The 18,597-nt window shown below is 45.5% G+C and overlaps 1 protein-coding gene across 5 annotated transcripts; it reads right to left on the bottom strand.

Moving 5' to 3' along the window:
• Positions 1–408: 408 nt before the first annotated feature.
• Positions 409–18,460, bottom strand: LOC121168227 (maspardin). Of its 5 annotated transcripts, XM_040998132.1 has the most exons (10): positions 17,973–18,013; positions 16,619–16,622; positions 13,568–13,654; positions 11,493–11,654; positions 7,518–7,598; positions 7,215–7,360; positions 4,684–4,792; positions 3,761–3,868; positions 2,164–2,304; positions 409–1,106 (listed from the first exon to the last, which is right to left on the bottom strand). In XM_040998132.1, the coding sequence occupies exons 3-10, from the start codon at positions 13,628–13,630 to the stop codon at positions 990–992; spliced, it is 927 nt and encodes a 308-aa protein (XP_040854066.1). In that variant the 5' UTR covers positions 13,631–13,654; positions 16,619–16,622; positions 17,973–18,013; the 3' UTR covers positions 409–989. The 5 variants fall into 5 exon arrangements, with proteins under 5 accessions (XP_040854066.1, XP_040854067.1, XP_040854068.1 ...); XM_040998133.1 differs by lacking the exons at positions 16,619–16,622; positions 17,973–18,013 and adding an exon at positions 18,217–18,460; XM_040998134.1 differs by lacking the exons at positions 16,619–16,622; positions 17,973–18,013 and adding an exon at positions 16,656–16,807.
• Between the last annotated feature and the right edge of the window lie 137 nt (positions 18,461–18,597).

Raw genomic sequence — 18,597 nt, forward strand, 5'->3', positions numbered from 1 at the left:
AATAAATCTTAAAATAAAATAAATAAAAGAGACTGCAAGAGAGATCTTATATCTACCTGCATGGAAGACCTGGAAGAGGCTCCTGGCTTGGGATCAGCTCAGCTCTGGTTGTTGTGGCCATTTACGGAGTGAACCAAGATATTTTTCTCTGTCTCTCCTCTCTGTAGATGTGATTTGCCTTTCCAAGAAAAAAAAATAAATCTTAAAAAAAAAATAAATAAAGGATGAACTTATCCTAGAAAAAGAGAAATTTGTAATCCATGCTTTTGCAGAATCTTTCAAAATTAATGCACAAGGCTGGTGCAGTGACAGAATGTATGAAACCACCAAAAACCACATCACCTGTTTCTCAAAGATCCTATCTGAGCAGGCCAACTGGGTGCCAACAATGATTACAAAAGACACTGGTTGAAATTGAAGTTTTATTCCAAATGACTGTAATGGTCTAGAAAGACAATAGCTGACACTCAAAACAATGTGCTGAACTGTAAAATAAAAGTAGTTGATTTGTAGGAGAGCAAGCCATGAGGTGTGAGCCGTGATACTGACAATGGTTATACCCAAGAAAGCCCGAGAGTACCCAATGTCCTTCTGACAGATTCTGATGTGCAGTATTTACTGGAAACAACACAGAAAGCAAGAAAAAGCAACGATGGAGAAAGAAAAGGAAAGGATCGACAAAAATCCACAAAATCCTCAATCCCAGGAATTAACATTCACTTTTGGTAGCAAAGTCATTACAATTCTTCAAATGGGAGGCTTCAAAAGTATTTCCTGAAATTCCAAAGCTCAAAAACAACAAACAAACAAACAAACAAACCAAAAAACCCCTAAGGGGAACAGTTGTGCTGGCTTAGTGGCACTGCTGTCCTGTGGTGACAGTCAGTCCTGCTTTCTGAACACAGTGAGAACCGTGAGCTGGCTGCACCCAGAGGCCGATCGTGCAGGGGTACGCTGGGTCACCTCGTCTCCCACAGCCAGGACCACCGCTACTGCTCCTCCTGGGTGATGCTGAGGTTGCCCTTCTGTACCTCCAGCTCCTCGGCACTGACCATTGCTGGGTCGATGGCTGAGTACTTGGTGCCATGGAACTGCAGCAGGTGTATCTGCAGGGACACAGGGTGGTCATTGTGAGCCTCCCGGAGCAACGTGCACACTGCCTCAGACAGCTCTGGAGGGAGATGCCCCTGCTGTGAACACATGCTTCATGTTGGAAATTACGAGCTAATGAGCATACACTAACTAGACAAAAACTGGCAAATACAGACTAGTCAAGAGAGATTTTTAAGGTTTCATGAGGTGCAATCTTTACTCCCAGAGGGTTTGGCCTGTGCTGGGTCTCTCCTATGATATGGCCGCACACTGCCCTATGGGAAGATGCCCATGGCCCATCCAAGGCTGGGAGCTGCGTCATTCCAGGCTTCTGGCTCTGGGATTAATGGTGTGAGGAAGATGTCTGCACACCAAGCTTTCCCATGTTTGGGATTCTTTCCTTAGGGTCTATTTCCACAAGAGGATGACAGGATTTAGGCATGCGGGTTTTTTAAAAAAGTCTTTTGCCAAATTGCTATTCCAGCATGAGCAGAAGGCTGGGCACATGTTTTGAGAAACATCATTAGGTAAGCTCATTTCTGCGTGAACATCTTAGTGTATTTAGGAGATGTGATGTGATCATATGGGACCCCATCAGACAGGCAGTCCAAAATGTCATTATGCAAGCATGTGGCTGTACCCATCAGATGAAGAAATAGGCTATGACTCATGGGTGGAGACAGGGGAGTGGGTTTTATGCATTAAAGTTAGAGGGCAAAAGGCACAGCGTGGACCTCAGGCTGCCCCCACTTGGGTCTGGTGTCCTGCTCTGACTGCACTGTGACCATGAGTAAGGACATAGATTAGGTCATAGCCTACCAGTGGCTACCTCTACAGGAGGATGTACGCTTGCTGTTCTAGAAAAGGGATAGTGGGCAGAGTCACCCAGGGGCCACCTATGCACCCCACTGAATTTTCCCCTAAATTGTTGTGTCTGAAGTTAATGCCTCATTCCTTTGGGGAATTCTTTAGCTCTCTGTCCCCTGCTAACAAAATAAAATAAAATAAAATTTTATGTTATAAACCTTGCCTTTTGGGTTCAAAGGGCTTGCAATCCATGCTGGAGCTTACCTGCACATAGAGGTTCACCTCGGCACTTCGGCACAGGTATGGGAAATTGCCTCCGGTTTTAAGGTGAGCTCTCCGGGCATTAGGATACAGTTTGTACATTTCTTCCTTAGCTTCAGTGGAAAGTGCACTCTGGTCGAACACCTTTAAAAGAAACCCAAGGCTGAAACCTGCTGGTATTTTAACACGTTCTTTTCACAATATGGAAAGTACCACTCCATGCTAACGATGACACAACGCTGAACCCTTGAGCCACTGCCTAGTGCACTTCAAACTCCAATAAAGACATCAGCTGTAGCTTGTGCCTCCTGCCTCCTTCGGGGAAGGAAAAAGGGGCACTAAATTCTGTGAATTACCTTCTCCCTCAGACGTGGCTAATTCAATGAACAAGATATTTACACATACTTTTTGTTAAAGATTTCTTATTTATTTGAAAGTCACTGTGATGGAAGAGAGGGAGAGGTAAAGTTGGAACAGCCCAAATGTGTGTTGACAGATGAACGGATAAACAAGATGTAGTATATAGGGAAAATGACACATTAACCAGCTTTAAAAAGGAATGACGGGGGGGAAATCCCAGTCTACATGGAAAAAAAAAGAGAGAAAGAAAGAAAGAAAGAAAGGAATGACATTCTGATGCATATGATAGCCTTGGATGAATCATGGAAATATCATACTACATAAAATAAGTGAGACACAAAAGATAACTAACATATCAATTTAGTTACATGAGTACTTAGAGTCTGCAAAGTCACAGAGATGGGAAGGAGATTGCTGGTTGCCACGGGTTAGGGGAGAAGAAAGTAAGGAATCAGTGGTTTCTGGGCATAGAGTTTCTATTTGGGATGCTGAGAAAGTTCTGAAAATGGATGGTGGTGATGATTTACAACACTGAATGTGCTTACTGCCACTGAACTGTGCCCTTAAAAACTGTTGACCTTCTCTGGGCCCAGCGCGATAGTGTAGTAGTTAAAATCCCTGCCTTGCACACGCTGGGATCCCATATGGGTGCTGGTTCTAATCCCAGCAGCCCCGCTTCCCATCCAGCTCCCTGCTTGTAGTCTGGGAAAGCAGTTGAGGACTGCCCAAAGCTTTGGGACCCTGCACCCACATGGGAGACCAGGAAGAGCTCCTGGCTCCTGGCTTCGGATTGGCTCAGCACCAGCTGTTGCGGCCACTTGAGGAATAAACCATCAGACAGATGGAAGATCTTCCTCTCTGCCTCTCCTCTGCTCTGTATATCTGCCTTTCCAATAAAGAAAAAAAATCTCTTAAAAAAAAAAACCCTGTTTATATTTTCTTATGTATATTTCATCAAAGTAAAAAAGGACACTTTTGTGCTAATGAGGATTTATGGATCCTTTACATCTTTGTTCTTGTAGGCACCTTCTGTTTTGTATGCGATCCTGTTGATGTGAAAGCAAAGATACCCAAAACAGATCAACTATCCCTTATGTCCACTGACATTTTGATTTCCAGCCAGGAAAAATTTAGGACAAGCAATAACGGAAACCAGGAGAGCTGAGGGATACAACAACAAAAGCCTGTGTGGCACTTGAAGACTCACACCGGAAGCATACAACCATTACAAGGAGCTTACATCCATGATGGTCACAGGGATGTCCCGAATCTTATGAGGTTCCACATAAGAATTTTGACAATTCAGGGTAAGTCTGGAAGCCAGTTCACTCTGGCCCAAACTTTCCAGCTGCAAGAAGAAACACATGTCATATACTTGAAGTCATTTTATTTCTCATACTTACTTTAAATCTGCAGATAATATTTACAGTGATATTATGAATTGTGGGGCTGGAAAAGTCACCAACAAGGAAACACAAAGTATCTGCCACCCCTATGTGCCTCTCAGGCAGTGGCCCCAGCACTGGAGACAGCATTTGCTACTATCCAGGTTCACAAAGAGGAAGCTACCTCAGAAGTGCAGGAGGAGCCAGGGCTTGAACCAGGTACTCTGATATGGGATGCAGGTGTCCCAAGCAGCAGTTAACTCAATGTACCTCAATGGCCTCCCCAGAATCCTTTCCCTCTTTTAATTTACTTCTTTGAGGGACATAAAGGTAGAGCATGAGAGTAAGTAACTGTCTGCTGGTTCACTATCCACTGTCTGCAACAGTAGGCTGGGTCAGGGCTGAAGCGGGGAGCCATGAACACAATCCAGGCCTCCCAAATCCTTGAGCCACCACCACTGCCTCCCAGGGTCTTCGTTCACAGGAAGTGGAAGTTGAATCTGGGGTCAGATACTGAACTTACATAGCTCAGTGTGGGTTGTGGGATGTGGGGTGATGGCATCTTTACCATTGGGCTAAGTGCCTGCACTTGGGCAAGCTGTCAAGTTCAAATCTTCCCATGGAACAATGCAGCCAAACCCTCCACAGCAGTTCAGATGAAGTAAGAGTTAATAAGAAAAACTGCTTAACAATGACCTCCAACACTACTCAATGAGATGACAGATCTTTAGGAACTAAGTGGCCATGAAACCTTATGTGAGCTGTGGTCTTCACTTACCCTGTCCACCATGAAGTCAATTGCGTTCGCCATCATAGGGTCCACTGGACCAGAAGAGAAGTTTCCAAGAACTATTTTTTTGAGCATAAATGCTGGCATCAGCCAAAAGCTGTAAAACAAAGACCTGATAATTTAAGCTTCTATGATTAAACATGTGAGAGATTCAACATGGCTACTCTGTCACAGCTAGCTGCTCGGATTCCAGAGAGGAAAAGACCTCTGTTCTTCCTACAAGAAGCTCAGCATCCACTTCTACACTTTATCAAGCTTCCCAAAGAGTTAACATGTAATTAAATTTTAAGAATTTAGAATAACTATCAGCAATATTTCCAGAGGCTTTACCAAGATAGATATTCTCATGATCCTAAGATTTTTTTTTTTCTGTCTTATTTTCAATGGTTAAACTATTTCCTTTGGAAAACTCAGCATCAAAACAAGTATTTCTTCTTTCTGGTTGATAACATCTTTTGATTTCAAAATACCAAAATGGAAATCACCATGCCTCCCAAATTTTGCTACCTAACACTGTGTTCAATGAGTCTAATTCAAGGCATTTTCATCTTCATAAATTTCTATATATGATCTTTAACTGGTACTTCTACTAATTTTGAAAATTAAGAGGCATTATAGATGGCAAATGCTAATTTCCCTAAATTATGCTGGAAATTATTTGCAAAAGGTAGAGACCAATTTCTGATACTTATTCTCATTAGAATTGCTTTGTTGGAAGTATAGCTTCCCTCCAAAAGATTGTTGAGCCATCTTCCAGTTAAGTTCTCTTCCACCCCCACCACTTCCCTGCCTGTGGCCTGGGAAAGCAGTAGAGGATGGCCCAAAGCCTTGGGATCCTGCAACCGCAGGGAAGATCTGGTAATAGCTCCTGACTCTTGGCTTTGGATTGTGTAAGCTTTGGCTGTTGTGGCCACTTATGGAGTGAACCAGTGGATGGAAGATCTTTCTGTCTCTCCTCTCTATCTGTCTTTCAAATGAAAATAAACAAATCTTAAAAAAAAAAAAGAAAAGAAAAGAAAGATGTGGCAGCAGAGTGCTAAGAAAATCAACTACCAAGATACCATCAGGACAAGTTCTAAAAACACCAGGGTGGAGTGGGCATCTGCCTTAATGATTAAGATGCTGATTAAAATCTCCATGTCCCACACTGGAGTTCCTGGGTTTGATTCCGGGCTCTGCCTCCCAATTCAAGCTTCCTACCCATGCAGACTTTGGTAGCTGGTAGTGTTGGTTCAGACAGCTGAACTCCTGCCGTGCATGTGGGAGACCTGGATTGTTTCAGTTCTTTGCTCTGGCTTCAGGACTGTGTGAGCATTTAGGGAGTGAATCAGCCACTGGAAGCTCTATTCGTGCTTCTCTGTCTTTTTCTATTTGCTTCTCAAATTGTTAGATTAAATAATTTCTTAAAAATAAAAATAAAAGTTGGGCCCGGCGCGGTGGCACAAGTGGTTAAGGTCCTTGCCTTGCACGCCCAGGATCCCATATGGGCGCCGGTTCTATCCCGGCAGCCCCGCTTCCCTTCCAGCTCCCTGCCTGTGGCCTGGGAAAGCAGTCGAGGACGGCCCAAAGCTTTGGGACCCTGCACCCACGTGGGAGACCCAGAAGAGGCTCCTGGCTTCAGATCGGCATAGCATCAGCCATTGCGCTCACTTGGGGAGTGAATCATTGCACGGAAGATCTTCCTCTCTGTCTCTCCTCTCTGTATAGCCGCCTTTCCAATAAAAAAAAATAATAAAAATAAATCTTAAAAAAAATAAAAAATATTAAAACTCCAATGCTGTATAAATGTGAAAGCAATGTCTGCCTATGACATTATTTTAAAATTAACCAGCCCGCACAGATGCATTGTAACACTGGGCTTTTTAAAGGCGGAGCTGAGCCTTGGTGGCAGCATAAGAAGCTCACAGAAATGGATCAGCTTCAATGTACATGCTGACATGCATGAAGCTGATTTAAAGGCTAAAGCCAAGGCAAGAGCAGCCCTTCTGGCTGCGCCCACAGCACCCGCACCTTTCTGAAGCACAGACGGACATCAAGCGTCATGCCGTATGGCACAGTTGAGGGACAGTGTGCTTCTACCTTTAGTTTGGGAAAAAGTATCTCAAAGAGATAACCCGGTAAAAAGCAGAAACAAGAATTTGTACAAGATTTATGGCAGCACATGATGAAACACTGGGAAAAGCCACGTGCATGGAAAATTGTGTCAGGTAATACACAACAGTTTACACAAGAAATTGTAAACTGCACAGGCAGACCGCCCATCAGTTTTACAGCCAAAGACGGTAGAGGCGATGAGTGTGTATTAAACCATCCCTCAGAATAACAGATAGAGTCGAATTTAGAATTCCCACAGTATTCTTTCTGAAAGGGGGTTGTTTCTCATTGTAAAATCCAGAGAAGTTTCAGAAGGCACATGTTGATAAAAAGTTCTCCCTCTCTCCTGTACACAGAAATTCACATCTTCAAAGTTCCACCGGATGAAACAACAAGCATTTGTGGCCTGATGTTTAGTTCCTCACCTGTTTGCAGTCCAAGTCTGGTTAAAGATGGAGGTATCACTGAAGGCATTGCAGAGGATGAGGGAGTGGACTCTGGGAGACTTGTGGGTATATTCAGCAAATTTCTGGGCCAAAAAACCTCCCAAAGAAGCCCCAAAGAGATGAACCTAATTACAAACAAATATTAGGCAGATCCTAAAATGTTGATCAATCTTGAATATGAATATGTAAAAGGAGCTGTTTCAATGATTACAAACCACAGGTTTTACAATACAATTGCTACACTGAAAGTCACATGTAAGTAATTAATATCAGAGTACTCACTTTATCCAACTGTAAATGATCCAAAAGTTTCCTGAATCCATCACAAAATTCAAGATGGTCCCAATACACCGGATACTGCAGCTGAAATAATGTTTTCAAATTTATTGTAAAAACTACAAAGGTGCAATGCAATTCATATATACACAAAAAATTTAGGATTTGCACATAGCATTTCTTACTTGCTCATGCTCTGTTCCTTACTCCAAGTATATTAAAATAAGCTCTCACTTTCTACCAAACTTCATAACTCACATTTTATCTAACAGATGAAAATTTAAGAAAAGACCAAAAGTTAAGCACACCCTAGCAATATTATGTGAATAATAATTTCAATTAGTATCAACTTCCTTTCCAAATAACTGAAAAAGTCTGAGGTTCAAGAGTAAATAGAGGGCCTGGCGCGGTGGCGCAAGTGGTTAAGGTCCTCGCCTTGCACGCCCAGGATCCCATATGGGCGCCGGTTCTATCCCGGCAGCCCCGCTTCCCTTCCAGCTCCCTGCCTGTGGCCCAGGAAAGCAGTCGAGGAAAGCCCAAAGCTTTGGGACCCTGCACCCACGTGGGAGACCCGGAAGAGGCTCCTGGCTTCGGATCGGCATAGCATCGGCCGTTGCGCTCACTTGGGGAATGAATCATCAGACAGAAGATCTTCCTCTCTGTCTCTCCTCTCTGTATAGCTGCCTTTCCAATAAAAAAATAATAATAAAAATAAATCTTAAAAAAAAAAGAGTAAATAGAGCACAACTCATGCAAGTGAAGAAATAGCTTTTCCTTTAAATCCAATTTCATATTGAATTATGGCTCAGGAAAAGTAGAAATAAAATCTATACTAGAGAGCTCTTTCTTTGGAAGCACAGCTATAAGGAGGTATTCAACAGAGCTGTTTTTCCTTTAACTGACTTAGTCATTTGATTTGACTTCTTGTACTTTTATCTGTGCCCCCACAGAAGTATAGCTCTTGATCTTTCGTAGCCTATTTCTTTTTAGACAGATTTTTCTCTTTTTTTTTTTTTTTTTTTTTTACCTGAAAGGGAGCTATAGTGACACACACACATGCACACTCCATCTGTTGGTTTATTCCCCAAATGGGCACAACAGCTGGGGCTGGGCCAGGCTGAAGACAGAAGCGAGAACTCCATCCAGCTTTCTCACATGGTGGCAGGTGCCTAAGGCCTTGGGTGATCTTGCACTGATTTGGTGTATCAGCATAGAGCAGGATCAGGAGTGGAGCAGCCATGACTTGAAATGACAGCATATGAGATCCCAGCCTCACAGGTGATGTTACTATGCTGCACCACATGCATACCCCCAGGGAATGAGTTTTTCATGAAGCCTTTAATTAAAAAATATCCATGCCCTAAACAGGTGGTAAAATGTATGCAGCTTGGTATACATATGCATGTGCATACACATGTACACACACAACTGGATGCAAGTAAACTAGGAAAATCTGAAGAAGGCTGCAGATTTTAATAGTATCCATATCCTGGTTGTTACACCATATATAATTTTAAGTTTCAATTTATTTCTAAATGTTTGTTACATAGGCGAGGGGACTAACTCATGCAGGTCTGGTGGGGATGGGAAGGGATGGAGACAGGAAGGTGAGTAAAAAAAAATCTCTCCCATGCTTCTGTGACCACAGGTGGGGGGATCGGGACAGAGGTTGCCCTGCTTCTTGCTACCAAGACCACATCAGCGCCAGGGGACAGAGATGGTCTCCTGATTTTTGTCCCAGGGACCCTAATGTGGGAGTGGGGGAGAATGTCCTGATGGTGTTACTTGAATAATCTCAATTTTTCTGAGACGGTGTTGGCTTCATTGTGCATTGTATATAATTTTGTAACTTGTTCTCATTTAAAGAAGCTGGGCAAAGTACATAGGAGATAGTTCTATGTATTATTCTGAACAAATGCATGTGACTCTACAACAATACCAAACACAACTTTAAATAAGAAAAGATCCATAACCAATATCTAGTGAATTTAAAAACTCCACGGGGGTGGGTGGGTCCCAGGTCAAACTTTACAGGATCCTCTGGATTCTGACCTTTTCCTGGGCATCCAGTGAATGAAACCAGAAAAGCTCACATCAAGAAGCCTAGGATAAGGAAGAAATACCCAGCAGAGAGCCAGAGCTCCTGAGACGTGCTAGCAAGGAGTGAGCAACACTCTCTCTGCAAGCCAAAGTGCTCTGCAGAAGGAAGTTAAACCTGAGGGTGGCTGCACGTCCCCTTCCTGGTTGCAGAGACCTGGGACAAGAAAAGGCACAAGCCTGCTCTTCTAGAATATGCTGTCCAAGAATACCTGCAAACCTAGAAGACAAGAGACTTATGCTGCAGAGATTCAAAGTCACAGAGGAATAAAGAAACTAGAGGCCATAAGCCACAGAAGACCTGCGGGAAGGCAGCAGGGCAGACCAATTTCTCAGAAGCTGGTGAGTCAGAAAGAGGGGAAACTGGATGTTTTGCATGGCCCACTGTTTGTGGTAACCCCAGTAGAATCTCTTCAAGAGAAGAGCCCTGACCCACTTCTCTCCTTTAGACAGTAAATAAAATGTCTAGCAGCAACACCCCACAGGGAATACTGTTTACATGTCAACATGTCAGGTTTTGGCAGCTCCACAGCTAGACTCTCCTTCCTTGGAAATGGGAAACCAACCTATACAAAGTCACACAGCAGGGACAAGCAAGGACATTTATCTTAAACATCAGCACCTTCCCCCAGTTCACCTTTTTCCCTAAAGGAGATTCCAGGATGACCAGTGGGAAACTAAATTTAGACCACACTCAGCTATGGAATTGGAAACAAAAAACTTCCTAACCAAGGGTTAAGGATAGGAGCTAATTCATGTCTCTCATCACAAACCACAAATGGCAATTAACCTACAAAGTCGACCTTGGTTCTGCTAGAACCAAGAAACAAAGACAAAAATGCTTCCAATCATTCAGAGCTGTGGGGAGAGGGTCAGGAGAAAATGCACGTGGGAGGCAGGTGCTGAGAAGACTGCCGACACAGGCCTGGCCCCTGCAAGCCTCTGTGCCCATATGTCTGGGTGCACACTGTCAGGAGCCGTGTACTATAGCCACACTGAAGCCATTTTGAATATAGAACTACAGGCCAGTGGAAAACCCCTGGTTGGCTAGATGCTTGGGAAAGAGGTTATGAAACTGATCACACACCTAGTTTCAATTATTTCTAGCAACTGTTTCAGAATGTGATTTATGCTGTACCTGCCAACATCTTGTTACTTGTTACCTACACTATTGTTGATATGGTGGTTGCTCAAGAACAATCGGTCTTGAGACCATGGCTTGCATCCCAGTTTCTCCTTTCCTCCCAGAGCCTTAGTTACTGAAAATATAAAAAGCCTCAATTGAAAATAATAAAGTGTCAGCTTGATCAGACATACTGTCTTGCTGTCCATTCTTTTTGTCTCTTGCCCCCATTCTCTCCTAGGTTGGTTGTGACCCCTGTTGACTGTCCTGCAGGACGGAACAGCACACAGCAGCTGCTCTGCAAAGGCTTCATCTTAATTACAAAAAAAAAAAAAAAATCCCATGACTACAGCTGATCAAAAACAAAAGCAGGGTCAGCACTCTGGCCAGGGAAGCTGCCAACTACAAAGCCGGCAGCATTCCATTTTCTCATCTGGGAAGTGGGCATGTGGGTGTCAGTTCAAGTCCTGGCTGATCCACCTCCCAGTCAGCTTCCTGCTAATATGCCTGGGAAAGCAACATAAAATGGCCTAAATCCCTGGGTCCCTACCATCTATGTGGGACACTGGAAATAGCTTTTGGCTCCTGGCTTCAATCTGGCCCAATCCTGGCTTTGTAGTCATCAGGAAGTGAACCAGCAGATGAAAGATCTCTCTCCTTCTGTAATCATGTTTTTTAAATAAAACATCAAAAATTTAAAGCAAAGGAAAAAATTCACAAAATATGGATCTCAATTTTAATATTGAAATAATGATACTTACAGCTATAACCCGGTAGCCCCATCCGGTCAAAGCCAAAATCTGCCGGAAAAACACATCGGCAGTCCCGCTGACAGGGGGAAGGAAGATGAGAGGACACCTGATGCTTCTAGGACCCGCATCATAGAGTGACCAAATCTTACTGTCATCATCATCTACTATAATCTGGAGGGAGAGCGAGAAGGAAAACATGGAGGCCCTTTAGGATTTGGTTCAGATGTTGTCATTTTACATCACAGTTTCATACTGACAATTTTAATATAAAGTGGCAAAAGGGTCACACCAGGTAAGCAGGTAAAATAAACAGCTTTGGTCTCTTTTCTTCAATGTAATCATATCCCACAGAATCATTTTATAGTCTTCAAAGACCTGTTTTTTTCTGTTTTAACTTTTTTTTCTATCTATAATAAGAATAAGTCAATTTTTTTTTTATCACAAAACAGTAAACTCTGCACACAGCATTTCTTCCCTATACTTCAGGTGGTGTGTGTGTGTGTGTGTGTGTGTGTTACACACAAGGAGGATGGTTTGCAGTGACTGTGCAGTGCTGGCCCTGTGGACTGCCTGGGGTCAGCAGGGTCAGAGCACGAACAGGGGAGGCGAGGGGAGACTTGGCTCCAGGGAGAAGCTAGGTAGAGATGGCACTAGCTAGGAGATGCTTCAGGAACTGACGTAGCCCAGGCCCGGGAGGCAGGAGGACATGTACTACTGAGGCCGGCCAGGCAGGTGTCCGTCAGTCAGGTTACTTCAACCCAGTCAGGGCTAGGGAGGGAGTGCAGGGAACACCTGGCTTCGGTGGAAGACGTAGGACAGGGAGGAAGGTAACCAGAAACCTTCCTGTCCTTAAGCCAACAGACAGAAAAGATGAACAAGGATGAGCTGATGCGAGGCCAGTGCTGACAGAGCTCAGCAGACATTCAGGGGTCACTAGGTGCTGGCCATTATTACTATTCTCTGCATGAACACTTGCCAATGCAAGTCAGGATTTACCCTACTTTTTACTGAAAAATTTCAAAGCCTCCAAGTTCTTTTTTCCTGAGTGCTCCCCGCTGGCAGGGCTCTGAACTCTCCGGCATCACTCTGGGGCTGGCAGTACGCCAACCACTGTGACTAGCATCACCGGGAGCAAGTGGAGCTAGGCAAAGTCCAGAGAGATTTCCAATTCCCTTTCAGGCTGGCGGAGGTCGCAGTCATGATAAACTTCTGTTTCTGCCCTTTGTAGTTTGCCCATTTGCGTTTTTGCTTTTTGTATTCCTCTCTTACTGTGACGATGACTCAAAAAACCTCTCCACAACCTTCGACAGTGTATCTCACACTACCGACTCTTGTAAGCAAATCACGTAAGACATTCCTCTCTCTCAAACTTTCCGGGATCAATGGTCACATGTGGAAGAAAGCCACACAAATACGCTCTGGAGAGTTCAGCGGGGGATACTTCCAACAGAATCTGTAAATATTGAAATGTGTTGAGCACTGTGACTCTTCAGAGTTCCCTGCAGGATAGTTTTGTCCTTCAGAAAACATAGTTTCTGTGTGACCACTTATCAGGACCTTTGAACTGAATTAACCTGACACTGTAGAACATTCCATCAATGAAACTATTTCCTCAGCTGCAGGAAACAGCCCCAGGGCTCCTGGCTTAGAAGCAGGATTCACCTGATTCTACCAGGCTGTGTGACGTGTGACCTTTAACTCCATGAGCTGCGGTGCTTTTTCTCATCTAGGAAGTGGGCACAGAATATCCACCTTGGGGAACTGTTGAAAGAACTAAATGTCTGGGGGGTTCCCACAACAGTGCCAGGTAGATGGGAGTTAAGCTTTCCACTAAGTGACAAAGAAGAGAATACAAATACCTGCTTGTTTGCACATCTAAAAGCAGTTGTAAACGGTGAGTGGAGTTATACCCACTTTTATTCTCGGGTGAGTCTCCACAGTTCACTGCATGCAACAAAGGACCCACAGCCACGATATCTGATAATAACCTGTCCTCTCAAACATTATGAAAGCATATCACCTAAGTCATACACAGAAACAATACAATATTTGACAAATAAAAAAAGTAGTAAAACCATACATACCTTTTTCAGAGGAACTGTACTTCTAAACCAGTTATAGTCAGGAGAGATTTTAATCTCTCCCATGATTGGCTAAAATGGTGGGTAATCCTGAAATGAAAGCATGTGATGTTTCATGTCAAGAATCCAAGTGTAAAAATAATAATAATAATAATAATAATAAAATAATCCATGTGCATATCAGAACTGACTGTACAGTCTGGTCTAGTCAATACCTATACCATTTTCAAACGAAGGCCACTTTTCCTTATTGGCATGTACTTAAATGACAGAAAGCAATTTGGTGAGAGGGAACCAAGACAGGCACCCCTTGAGTCTCTCCAGAGGAGGAACCTTGCCTAGAAAATTTTGAACACTTTTCCAAGATGCCCATCAATGCTGTGCAGCTGGATGCAGACATCTGCCTGTGCCAATCAAGTAACGCTTCCCTACAGCAGCAGCCCCTATCACTGACAGCATCTTAAGAATACATTTTAGGGCCCAACGCGGTGCCTAGTAGCTGAAGTCCTCTCCTTGCACTTGCTGGAATCTCATATGGACATGGGTTCATGTCCTGGTGCCCTGCTTTCCATCCAGTTCCCTGCCTGTGGCCTGGGAAAGCACTGAGGACAGCCTAAAGACTTGGGACCCTGTACCCACGTGGGAGATCTAGAAGAAGCTCCTGGATCCTGGCTTGGGATCAGTTCAGCTCTGGCTGTTGCGGCCACTTGGGGAGTGAACCATCAGACGGAAGATCTTCTCTCTCCTCTTCTCTGTATATCTGATTCTCCAATAAAAATAAATAAATCTTAAAAAAAATGAATTTTAGTAAAGATGTTCCTGTTTGATTACAGGAAACAGCCCATATTAGAAAAAGTAAGTGTTAATAAATTCACACACAACTTCAGAAGCTCATATGAAACTCTTAATGCAAAACACAGGAACACAGGCAAACCTGCCATTCACATGAAAGAAAGAAGTGTGGCCTTTTGTTTTAAGTTTAGTTATGTCTATTTTTAAAAATTTTTTAAATTATTATTAGTAAGCCAGATATACAGAGAGGAGAGAGAGACAGAGAGGAAGATCTTCTGTCCATTGATTCACGCCCCAAGGGGCCGCAATGGCCTGAGCTGAGCAAATCCAAAGCGAGGAGCCCAGAGCTTCTTCTGGGTCTCCGACATGGGTGCAGGTCCCAAGGCTTTGGATCATCCTCGACTGCTTTCCCAGACCACAAGCAGGGAGCTGGATGGGAAGCGGGGATGCCAGGATTAGAACCACCGGTGACCACATGGGATTCCAGCACATGTGGAAGGCAGGACTTTAGCTACTAGGCTACCATGCTGGGCCCATCTCCAGGTTTTAGAAGGTTTTGCCACCTGGGGGCTAAGTCATGGCTGTCTTTGAGTCTGCTTTCTCTACTTCACCATGGTACTCCCCAAAAGCCTAGAACAGTGCTTGGTATGGAGCAGGCATTGTCTGCCAAGCAAGGGAATGTCTACACCCTAAGGAGAACAAATGAGGTCATCCTAGAGTTCCTCCCAATTTTGGTGCCTGTGACCTTCGGGCTGGCTAAGCACCTTCAGTCTTGCTCAAATGTCTGTGTTATGTTGGAAGAGGAACCTGGGATGATAGTTCCCTGCTGCAGACTCTCACTGCCAAGGGCGGGACTGTTGCTCATCTGTTTCGAAGACTTCACATGCCTGCTTCTGCACCATCTCCTCTACCCCAGGCGCAAGCTTTGGCAACCAGAGCTGTCACTTTAGTGAGCATTATCTGGGATGGCAAGGCGCATGGGCATCCTAAAGTCCATGGAGCTCCCCAGATCTGCAGTCTCTCTTATTACCTTGGGGAGCTTCTAATGTGAACCCCAAGGACACAGCATACATTCCAATATTATACTCTATTTTTTTAATTGGAAAGTCATATATACAGAAAGGAGGAGAGACAGAAAGATCTTCAACTGCTGATTCACTGCCCAAGTGGCTGCAACTTCTAGAACTGAGCTGATCTGAAGCCAGGAGCCTGGAGCTGCTTCTGTGTCTCCCATGTGGGTGCAGGGTCCCAAGGCTTTGGGTCATCCTTGACTGCTTTCCCAGGCCACAAGAAGGGAGCTGGATGGGAAGTGGGGCCGCCAGGACATGAACTGGTGCTCATGTGGGATCCTGGGACATGCAAAGTGAAGACTTTAGCCATTAGGCTACTGCACCGGGCCTTATACTCTAGCTACGTTACACCCTAGACACCAGAATAACAGTCTGTTCATCAAAGCTAACATGGCACATGCAGAAAACTGTTAAAATGGAAATTTGCTTAAACCACCAGGAAACTGTCAGTCTTATGCTGAAAGTCAGTGTGTAGATGTAATTATTCACACTGAAATGAAGGAAATCATTTTATGCTATCTTAAATGTTAAAAAAAAATCTAGGGGCGGGTGTTTGGGCTAGTGGTTAGGACACCCACATCCCCCCATCACAGTCCCCAAGTTCATTTCCTAGCTCACACCAATGAACATCCGGGGAGGTGGTGGGCAGCAGTAAGGGCTCAAGGAACTGGGTTACTGCCATCCATGTGGGAGATCTGGATTGAGTAGCTCCAGACTTCACCTTGGCCCAGCCCCAGCCATGTGGCGGCATTTGGAAAGTTAGCCAGTGCATGCGAGCTCTCTCTCTCTCTCTCTGCCTCTCAGACAGACAAAATCTAAGCCACTTTCACTATTGCCTTCCTCGATGCTGGTTATCACTTTTAATGAAAAACAAACCCATGATAGTCACTGCCAGATACTTTCCTGCTTGGGCAGGCCTGTCGCATTCTCACATCACCTAAACACTTCACTGTTTAGTACCGCATTATTAGAAAGAATGGTTCTATTCTACAGGACAGCACATAAAAAAATTTACGGAGCAAACTGCAATAGACTTGTAAGTTACATCTTAGAAATTAAAACCAGAAAGATGGTCATTCATCACGAAACCAGGGATACAAGATTATTCCAAGTGTCAGAGCCAGTGACTGCACAACCCACACCACCTCATGGATACACATAAATTCATGCAGAGGCCTGCCGCTTTATTCACACACCTCCTTCCCACAATAATAGGTAGAAAGCTGTACCTGGCCAACAGTCCTCAGTAACATTCACAGCCACCTCAGTCCTCTAGCACAGCATAACTAATCTTGTTAGATGCAGGGGTTGCGCTTAGCTAGGACTAAATGTTTGTAGTGACAAATGGCTTTAACACTTGCGCTAGTTTGGCAGCACATGAAAGGTGACACCAAAGGCTCCATCTGAGTAAAAAAACAGCAGACTGTTGCAAGTGCGCAGCAGCTGAGCAGGAAGAAAAGGCAGGCCTGTTCCTCTGGCTCTCCTTCACCCATTCCAGCCATACTTCTTTTTTTTTCCCCCAAGTCACAAGACACACATTGTGTACACGGCCAAGGAGGTTAACTGAGATTGTGACCAGGTGGACCAGGATTAAACAAGAAAGAATGTGGATGGTGAACCCAACAGGGATGCAATCGCTCATGATCCAAATTCTCACGGAAACCAAAGCAGCTGTTCTCGCTGTCAGGAAAAGGGCCACAGAGAGGCCAGTCTTCCTCTGCACTGAGGGGAACCCCTTCTCTAGGTGTGCTGGGGCACTCCATCCTCACTGGCCCTGACCCATCCTCGGTGTGAGCCTGTCTTTCAGGATTCCAACAGCATCGGCCAGTGGATTTCGCTCAACGACACTGCCTTGACACATGTTGAAATCACAGAACCAGACCTACCAGGCTGAGGTTTCTGATCCTTTATCTCAGTCTACTGCTACTCTATACGTGGGCCACGTGTCCTTATTAAGCCCAGTAAAAACAAGAGTTACAAACTAGAGTTCTAACAGGGGGGATGAGGCCTTTTACACACATCTCCATCCCTCACCTCATCAGCACCCGGCTATGGCTATTATTTTCTCAGATCTATACGTTTCTTCAGGAGCCTCTTCCATTATCTCCAAGCCCCATGAGAGGAAACACTGCCTTTGGGACATCTCTCCTGTCACACTTCTGGTGCTCTTGCCTTAAAAGCTTTGGGACATTCAGACACAGCTGTTAAACCGTCCCTGTGAGCCAACAGGAGCTGGACCATTACAGGAGACAAAGCAGCCGCTGAAGTGTCTTCCTCGTAACCCCCTCAGGAACAGGACGAAGGCCCTGTGACTCCTCACTCGCCCTCTACCTGGCTCCTGTCAGAAGTGACAAAGACACAAATGCCACTTTCAGGCTGCCGTGCAATGGACAAAATAACTGTCCTTTGTTTCAGAGTTCCTAAAAGTTGACTGAAAAGACAAAACCTAAAAAACTAATGTTCCTGGGCTCAGCGGCATTGCCCCGGGATGGGCTTGCGGGTGGCTATCATAGCTTTCTGTGCTCCTCCGTGCCTCCCCACTCCACAGCCCCCCGACCGGTGACAGCCACACACAGACATGGTCACCCCAGCCTTGGCCACCCCACAGACACCTCCCTCTTCCCCGTCCCCCACACACGGGTTTGCGATCACGTGCGTGGTCACATGGACCGGCCCACCCAGGACCACACTCACACAGTCACATCCGGCCGAAACAGCAGTGCACGCCACCCACCATGCGACATACCCCCAAAGCCGCAGCCCCCTGCCCGGGGCCCTGCGCGCCCTCACCTGCCGTGGCCGCCCCCACGTCCCTGGCCCTCCTCCTCTCGGCAGTGCTGGGTTCCAGTCCTGAGGCGGGCCGGGCCGTGGAGGCGGCTGGGCCCGGGACGCGGGCCGGAAGCCGGAGCGCTCAGGTCCTCCGGGGGCCGCGGGCTGTCGGGGCGCGCGGGAGGCCGGCCTCCCAGGGGCGGGGCGTGCGGCCCGGCGAGCTCGGCCCGGCGCGTCCCCTCCTCCGGAACCGGGCTCCGCCGGCCTCCCGCTTCCGGGTTCGGGGTGGGCGGGGCCACGTCGCGGGGAAGGGCGGGCCGTCACCATGGCGACGGGGCGTGGCGTGGGAGGCCGCCGGCGCGTTCCGTTCTTCAGGATGTAGGGCAGCCAGGAACCGGTGCA

Source organism: Ochotona curzoniae, unplaced genomic scaffold (assembly GCF_017591425.1).
Source record: "Ochotona curzoniae isolate NIBS_2020 unplaced genomic scaffold, NIBS_Ocur_1.0 patch79, whole genome shotgun sequence".
NCBI lineage: Eukaryota > Metazoa > Chordata > Mammalia > Lagomorpha > Ochotonidae > Ochotona > Ochotona curzoniae.